At 45.1% G+C, this 9,103-nt stretch overlaps 1 protein-coding gene across 1 annotated transcript; it reads left to right on the forward strand.

Moving 5' to 3' along the window:
- Positions 1-4,050: 4,050 nt before the first annotated feature.
- On the forward strand, positions 4,051-5,919 carry LOC136483046 (uncharacterized). The gene is made up of 2 exons (XM_066480163.1): positions 4,051-4,697; positions 5,058-5,919. The coding sequence occupies exons 1-2, from the start codon at positions 4,342-4,344 to the stop codon at positions 5,590-5,592; spliced, it is 891 nt and encodes a 296-aa protein (XP_066336260.1). The 5' UTR covers positions 4,051-4,341; the 3' UTR covers positions 5,593-5,919.
- The last annotated feature ends 3,184 nt before the right edge of the window (positions 5,920-9,103 follow it).

Consider the following 9,103-nt stretch of genomic DNA (forward strand, 5'->3'; position numbering starts at 1 on the left):
TGGCAAATAATCCTACAGCCTATTTATTTCGACTGAAACGATCGTGGATTATTACTGCAGGCTGGTTTGGTGTGAGAGAAAAATACTATTCTGACTTATAATCCACGATCGTTTACGACCAAACAAACAGGCTCAGCCGGCTAAAATCGGACACCTGTGAGCACTACCTGACCGGGGCAGCTTCGACCGGGAGCCAACCAAACTGCCGCAGCCTACAGTTGTAGACCTACACAAGTCCACGCACATCCATCCAACAATATTTGAGATAGAGAAAAGAGGTTGTAGGCCACCATCCGTCGTTGTCTCAGAAAGGTGAGCACAGAGCGAGGCTAGAGCGAGAAGGTAACCAAACAACTTGTCGAGAACTCGAGATCAACACTCGTGATTGATCTATGTGTCGTTAAACACTCTATCGTCCACAAACCTCTCACTTCAGGTCTTCTTTTTGGCATAACTGCCTGCTCTGGTATTTACTTGATATTATAAATTGATATTTTTTTATATATAATTGGTCAAATTTAAAATACTAAACATGATACTATGCTAAAATTGTATTTTTTTTAGAATGGAGGAAGTACATTTAGATTTTAGGCCCAGCTTTGACTTTATTTAATTGTATTTATATCCATTTCAATCTACTGTCTAAGCCAAGGACAGGCCACGCGCACGCACAGGCCCCTGGCCACCTGGCGCCCTGGCCCTGGGCGTGCCGACGCGATGCGTCCTAGCGGTGGTGGCTAGCGCCGCTGCCGGCTGCCGCAGTGCATCGGTCCGCTCGGCAGCCGACTGCCGTGGCTTTCCTGAAAACCCCAGGGCTGAAAACACCGTTCGTTCGTTGAAATAGTACGGCTCATAAAACAAGTGAATAGGTCAAAGAAAGTTGGCACGGGTCAGAACTCAGAACAGTAGCAGCCATCGAGAAAGAAAATAAAAAAGTTTCTACTCTTGCGCTACAAGGCTTGCAAAGGTTATTTTAGTCTTGTTAGAGGTAGTGGAGAAGCTTCACGGTGCCTCTTTTTTTCCATCGAAAGTGAAGGAGGAACTATGGCTCTGCTCACTTGAGTTTATAAGCCATAATAAACCTGACATCCCTGTATAAAAAAAGCCTAACATCCCCAAAATTACATATACAAAAATCTAAAATAAAAAGAACCAATATTCTATTCAGATTTTTCTATTACCTTTTTTCCTATTGCCTTTGCCCGACGTAGAATAGAGCTTTGTTGAACATGATACTAAAGTGCAGTTATTACGCTACATCCAACTATCATCCGCAAAACATTGGACATGCCGCGCCGCAAGATCCAACATTCCGTAACCAATTCAAAACACATCTGAAACGATTAAAGAACATTAGCCGATACAACATAAGCTGGAGGTTCATCACCTCCCACCCTTGATTTATCATGCATGCCTAATTTTCTCTATGTGACCATTGACAATGAAAATCGATGTCCAAGAGTTACTTTCCTCATGGGAGTGCCTAAGAGCACCCTTTCCCTTGCAAATAATGGCACAAATTGGTCTCCTGCCGGTGAAGCTGACATCTGCAACGGCATTTTCGTCGTGGCAATCATGGAAGTCATCGCAGGTTACGAGGTCCCGACCGAAAATAAGTTTTCAGGTGATCTGATCGTCACGACTATGAAGTAGATTGATGTCCCAAAGGAGATTCTAGAGTTGCTTGGATGAACTCGGATAGATGGGTTTCGTTGATGCCGCTCTCGAAGTTTAAGTCTCTTATCCAGCTGTTGTTGTTTGAGGGCATCAGTCACCGTGCTTCACTTTGCTTCCATAAATTTGAATAGGTTTGGTGTTGAGTCTTTGAGTCTCTTATTATCCGGTTATTGTTGTTGAGGTCATCAGTCACCGTTCTTCACCTTGCTTTCATAAATTTGAATAGGTCTGGTGTTAAGTCTTTCGGTTTTGCTAGTAAAAAAAAGTCTTTCGGTTTGTTGCCTTTTGATGGCTAGAGCTGGGACTTGAACCGCGGGTCATGGCACAGTCTTTTTGATGTTCCCAAGCGCGTCACGACATGAAATATTTTGGACCGTGCCGGCACGACATGAACACGAAGAGCGTGCCGTGTCTAGGATCTCGGTATAGTGGGCTACATGGCATGGCCCGTATTTTGCGCTGTGCATGGGCCGGCACGATATGAAAATGACAACCCCGAGAATCTACAGATTCTAGTTGTGTCTTCATTGAATATATATATTATTTTTGTCTTGGTGGACTTCGTTTTTCTATAAAACTCAACTTCCACAGAAATTCTTTGTTCCTTGGCCCCTCTTGTTAATTTTTTTTTATCATACAATTCTCTTGTAACATTCGTAGTTTTCATTTTTTGCCCTAAAATATGCTAAATCCTACACAAAATTACACTGCTCATGTCTGATGAAGGTCATGTTCACTCATGTAGCCGCCAACATCAATTGGCGCTTACAGATCCTTTCCAAACACATTCTAGAATCATCACCATTGGTCAGTGTGCTGCTACTACGCCCACCGATCATGACCATGCTATGACCATGTTGGTTTCAGCTAGTGAACAACTTTCCACGGGGAAAAGCGGACACTTTGTTGCTCTTGTATCTTTTTTTTTCTTGTTGAATACGCAAGAGCTCTGCGTATCATTTGTATTAAGAAGAAGGATTTTATAGTACAAGTGGCCTGAGCCAGCCCGGCTTTGCGCTAAGGATTACATTTTTGAAGAAAAACAGCCGCAGCTCTTGACACCGATTGCACTAGCCTTGCTGCTGCGCTCTCAGGCTCGCCATTCCTGCTGCACCCGCCCGCATCCATCTGTCGGCGGATGATCGGGGTGAGCTCCATCGGTTGCAGCGTAGCATCCCTGAAGCATCGCGCGTTCCTTTGCTTCCAAACCTCCCAGGAAACCAGCGCGAACAACGAGTCCATGCCGGAGCGCTGGGTGCCGGTCCAATCAAGAGCGCAGTCGCCGCCACCAGTCGATGATTGTTGCTGAACCTTACGGGAGCTGACGACCGAAGGCTTGGTAGATTAGGCTCCATACTCCCCTGGTATATGGGCATGTGACCACTATGTACGTGATCGATGGTTTCCGGCGCCTGATCACAGAGATAGCAATGCTCCGTGGCGTCTGCGGCGATCCCCCCTCCAGTGTCTTCGACGGAACGCCAACCACAGTCTGTTGCTCTTGTATCTGGCAAAGGTCCCGTTCGGCTTGCTGAAACTTAGCTGAATTGGCTGAAAAACACTGTTCTGACTGAATTGTTATGAGAGAAAAACATTGTTCTAACTGAAAAAATAAGCTGAATAGTGCGGAATATAAGGTAAGCCGAACGGGAATTTTTTTTTTCTCATCGTACCTCTTCTTGTGGATCTATATTTGTCCTTTTTTCCACTAAAAACATTGTTAAATTCATCAGAAAAATGCACTGCTTTTGTTTACCGAAGTCATTGCTGCCTCAGGTAGTCGTCGACACCTATAGGCGCATTGCTACTATTTTTTTTTATCTAGGTACATATGTATGTTACTTTCCTACTCGTGGGAAAATGAGATTACTATCTTATTTTAATTTATTATTTGAATGTAGTATTGATGTATGTATTATTAGATATGCTATTTTGGTTTAATCAATGGTAGAGCATCATGAAATCTAACTATATCATGGGTCCATTTTTCAACAATCAATTTTGTGACTTGTACTAGTAGTTTGTAGATTCTCCAGCTCGCATGACTTTATTTAAAATTATATATATACTAGTAAATATTATCAATGCACTAATATATGGACAGATATACAGCCTGTTCGGCTGGCTGGGCTGGATCGTGGATTATTTACTGTTGACTGGTTTAACTGATTTGGTGTGAGAGAAAAATACTGTTCCAATTTATAATATACGATCGTTTACGGCCGGTCGAACAGGCTAATTATTCTGGTTCTATCTGTTTGGCCGGACCCTGCCGCTGTGCTGTGCGTCCATCGGCAGCACCGCCGACGAAACAAAACATGGGGGGAGCAGCAGCGTAGCGGAGCAGAGCAGGCGGCAGAAGCGGACAGCAGCATCCACGGACGGGCCCCGTCACGCACCAACTCCAACGCCTCTTCCTCCTCCGTTCCTCTGCCGCCCGTTGCCCACCTGTCCACGTGCGCGTCCGGCTGGGCGGCTGCTCTGGAAGCTCTGCTCCACTCTAGCCGCTGCAGCCTAGTCGGAGTACTAGAGGTGAGGACGGAGACAAATCCACCACGTCCATCCAACGAGACCGATACAGAGACGGATAGCAGGCCGCCATCCGGAAAGGAAAGGCGAGCAGGGCCGGAGGCCGGAAGTAAGCGAGCAACCAACCAACCAAACATGGGGTCGTTCAAGGGCCACGTGCTCCCGGGCACCCTGTTCCAGCTGGTGGGGCTATGGCGGGTCTGGTCCTCGGCAGCGCGCCACGCCGCGTCGCCCTCGACGTTCCGCGTCCGCGCCTGGAACCCCGTCCCGTCGTCCTCGCCGCTGCGGCTGCGGCTGCTGGAGCTCTACGTGATCGCCGGCGGCGCGTTCGCGGACATGTGCGTGGAGGTGCTCTACTCCACGCACCTCCGGATCTTCGTCGACGGCGGGGAGGTCAACCCGGCGCACCTCAACGACCTCGAGCACGGCGGGATGCTCCTCATGTTCTTCCTCTTCGGCGCCCTCGCGCTCGCCTCCCAGCTCTGGCCCAGGTCAGTCCCAGTCGTCGTCGTCGGTCACCGCCCTCCTCTGACCATGTTTCTGTTTCACATGCTACATGGGGATGAGCAAAGTTTAGTCAGTACTAGTAAAACTTTGGATGCTTCTAAAAGCAAGAATAGGATTTGTTGGGTTCACTATGAACACGATGATGAAAAATAAGAAGAAGAAGGGGCAGTAGCATTTACTAGTAGCTAACTGCCACACGGGCGTCGTACATCGATCGGTACATGGGGATTTTTTATGCCGGCATTGTTATTACCACCATGATTTGGTTGGTCGGTACACGAGACCAGTAAAGCTGATAACTTTCATTTGCTTGCAACGGCGACCAACACACACACACGACACAGGTACTTCCCGCTGACGGACGGCGCGCTCTGCCTCGTGGCGGCGACGGCGTTCACGGCGGAGTTGGTGCTCTTCTACTTCCACTCCACGACGCACATGGGGCTAGAGGGCTACTACCACTACCTCCTCGTCGTCCTCGTGGCGCTCTGCGTCGCCGCCACCGTCCTGGGGGCGCTCCTGCCGGAGAGCTTCCCCGTGGACCTCGCCTCTGGCGTGCTCATCGCGCTGCAGGGGCTCTGGTTCTACCAGACGGCGTTCACGCTCTACGGGCCCATGCTTCCCGCCGGGTGCGCCCGCGACGCCGACGGCCACATCGAGTGCCGCGCGCGCGCCGCGCAGGAGCGCGCCGAGCAGCTCGCTAACTTCCAGTTTTTCGGGCTTGTGTTCCTCGCGTTCTGTTATGTGCTTGGGTGCTATGCCGTTGCTGCGGCCAGGTATGGCCACCCGGAGCTCGCCGCGATGCATGACAGGCACGTCGCGGCGATGGAGTGCCTGGGTGGAGACGGCGGTGAGCGCCGGGAGGAGTGCGCGATCTAGTTGCTAATGGTGCTGCTCTGGACCTGGTTCTTGGATTTGATATAGCTGTATAGCAAATTCAGAGTACATGCATGATCAGAGGTAGCTTGGCCATTCAGAGTTTTCAGACTTTCGGTATCAGGGCAGGGAGTGTTACCAAAGCTTTTTTCTCATCAAATTTATACATGGTTTCACGAGTTGCTTATGCTGTAACTGCTACTGATTTTAGATGAGCGATTTATAGAAAGGGAGGAATACTTGTTAGCGCAATGGTGTTCTTGCAAATTGTGTCGTAGATGACCCAATAATGTTTGTTTCATTCATTCATGGAGCGATTACAGAAACCAAATTGTGTTATGCCTCTCCTTTCATACATCAATCACTACTTGAAACCGGCACTTTGCCGAGTGCCGGAAGCTTTGCCGAGTGTATTTTATCGGACACTCGGTAAAGACGGCTTTGCCAAGTGTTTTTTTTCGGTACTCGGCAAAGATGTATTTTACCGAGTGCCATTTTTTGGCACTCGGCAAAATGCGTCTTTGCCGAGTGCATTTTTTTTTGCACTCGGCAAAGAGGCATTTTGCCGAGTGCCATTTTTTGGCACTCGGCAAAATGCGTCTTTGCCGAGTGCCTTTTTTGGCACTCGGCAAAGAGGCATTTTGCCGTGTGTATTTTTTTTTGCCCTCGGTAAATCATTTTTTCAAAGCAATTTTTGAGGCCCTAAATGAATTCAAATGAAAAACTTTTCAACTACAAAGTTGAACTTCTCAAGATCTACAAAGTTTATTTTGGTTATTTCTTAATTTGACAAAGCGACAATAACGTTGTTCATAAAATCTACATCTCTCTCATATCTCTCATATTAGTTTCATGAAAGTAGAAGAGAGATATATAAGATTTGTGAACAATGTTACTACCACTATGTTGGATCATTGGATGAACAAACGACCAAAATAAACTTTGTAGATCTTGAGAAGTTATGAAATTTTGTAGTTGGCAATATTTTGATTTGAAATCATCTTGTCATGCAAAAACGACGTTTGAATTTGAAAATTTGAATTTTTCAAAAGACCTCGGTTGGAAAAACTTCCTAAATGAAAATTGTAAATCTCCAAAAGTTATGAAATTATGTAGTTGACAACTTTTTGATTTGAAATAATCTTATCATGCAAAACTACGTTTGAATCTCTCAAATTTGAAATTCGAATTTTTCAAACAACCTCGGATGGAAAAACTTTCTAAATGAAAATTGTAGATCTCGAAAAGTTATGAAACTTCGTAGTTGACCACTTTTTGTGTTGAATTCGTTTAGGGCCTCAAACAAGCAATTTACTCTCGGTTTAGTATAATATACGAGGATAGATAACGGAATCTAGACACAAGTGACAGTGTAGTGCAGTGGTAGAGTAGCAGACACGCGAGTGAGAGGTCGTGAGTTTGAATCCCGCTGGCCGTGTTAGCCGTGAATTTTGTTGCAAAAAATGCAGCGACTTCGCTGGCCGGTGGCGGCCTCCCCCGAAAAAATAATTTTGCTATTATTTTTGGTTTTTTTTCGTATTTTCATTTTGCCGAGTGTAAATCTTTACCGAGTGCTTTTCCGGCACTCGGCAAATGCCCGATAAAAAACACTCGGCAAAGGCTTCTTTGCCGATTAATTTTTTATCGAGTGCCCTTTGTCGAGTGCGGCACTCGGGAAAGCCTCTGCCGAGTGTATTTTGGGCTTTGCCGAGTGCCGTGCCGGTTTCCAGTAGTGAATCGAGGGCCGCGTTGTCTTCCATTCTTCCACGATAATCTACGGATTACTTGGGGATGTTGTAATCAGTCAAATTCTTCTTTTGCTTAATAAAATACGTGTCACGAAGACACGCTCTCGAAAAAAAGTTATTACAAAAACCAAAGTTAATAAAATAACCAAATTAAACGAAGAAAAATGATTACAGAAACCAAAATTATGATATCAGTAATGCTTTACACAGTGGAGGAGTCCTGTGAGCTGTTCTCATGTCGGCGTTCGCAATGTGAAAGCCGGACTGTCAGACCTGCAAAGCTGCAACAGCTACCTGTCAGAGTACCTGGCTACGTCCAGCGGGACATGCAATTTTTTTTTAGATAAAGGAAGTCTTTGTATTAATTTTAAGATCAGAATACCGAGTTGATACAATGTAATCTTGAAATTGCTTCTCACCTATGCATATCTAGATTCAACGAGGTAATTTTTTTTTTAAAAAATTATAGACACACTTAGGCTTCTCAAAAAAATGGAGAAGCCAAAGAAAGCTATAATTCTATGGCTTTGTTTTTTTTTTTTTTGCTCCAAAACGGCTTTGGTTTCATTGTTCTTGGCTGTAGAAGCCCTTCTTATGTGTGCTCGTTTGATAGGGTTTTTAATTGAATCGGTAGAGAGGCTCCAACAAAAAGTCATGCCAAAGAGAGCCTAATAACTATCAATCCTTAGGATAAAGCGGACTAAGTATGCACACCTTTATTTTCTTGACATATAATACTAGGATATATGAGAAAGTCTAAAACATATAATTCACAGCTATCAAACCAAATCTTATTGAACAGAAAATTATCTAGGCTCCCCAAAACCCTTAAGTAACGAACTAAAGCCCCCGCGGTTGTTCAGCTAAAATGTAAGCGAAAATGGAATTTCTAGCTTACCTTCAAATACTGTTTAGCTAAGATGTTTGATGTGCCTGCGCATTGACAATCGTACAAGGGCACTAAAAGGGATTAGTAACCTAACATCCCATGAATAAACCAATATATGTGTTCAAAGTTGTCCACACAAAGTCTTACCTCTTAATTATTGTTTTTTAGTAAATGTTTGGTGGATATGTTTATATCTAGAAGCAAAATTGTGCAAGCCGCCATAGACATATAAGTAAACCTTTGCAGCCCATGAACTTAACAACACCAAGGTCATTAAATCAGCTGGACCCTATTAGTAACAATTTTGATGTTGGTAGCAACAAAGTACAAAACTTCTTGGCTAAAAAAATTATGATGATTATGAAGTTTAAATTATTATCGCATGAATAAATTAATGAAAATTTTGCGGAGGGACACCAAATTTGTGTGGAATTTGCAGCTAAACACGCTAGGTCACTTTTCAGCTAGGTAGCATTCACTACTAGAGAACAGACTTTAGAATGATGTCCCAATTTGGCATTAGCCTCGGCATTTTTTGCCCCTCCTTTAGTCCCGGTTGGTAATACCAACCGGGACTAAAGGTCCCTGCCCAATGGTCGTTCGCGGGGTAGGGATCTTTAGTCCCGGCTGGTATTACCAACCGGGACTAAGGTTGGTAATACCAACCGGGACTAAAGCTTTTAGTCCCGGTTTGGGTGATGCCCCGGGAATAAAGATTAATCTTTAGTCCCGGTTTGGACCCCTAACCGGGACTAATCATCCCGGTCTATAATTCAGCTCATTTCTTCCTCCCCGAGCCCGAGCCATTCCATTCAAACTCACTGCCTCTGTTCTTCAGCTTGCTGTTGTTCTTGCTCTCTCTCTCTCCATTGGTGTT

Source organism: Miscanthus floridulus, chromosome 9 (assembly GCF_019320115.1).
Source record: "Miscanthus floridulus cultivar M001 chromosome 9, ASM1932011v1, whole genome shotgun sequence".
Lineage (NCBI taxonomy): Eukaryota > Viridiplantae > Streptophyta > Magnoliopsida > Poales > Poaceae > Miscanthus > Miscanthus floridulus.

Excerpts from the sequence above, each read along its gene's own strand:
- LOC136483046 (XM_066480163.1), top strand. The coding sequence starts at position 4,342 with ATGGGGTCGTTCAAGGGCCACGTGCTCCCGGGCACCCTGTTCCAGCTG. Across the intron at positions 4,698-5,057 it reads GCCTCCCAGCTCTGGCCCAG|GTACTTCCCGCTGACGGACG; the intron begins GTCAGTCCCAGT and ends CACACGACACAG.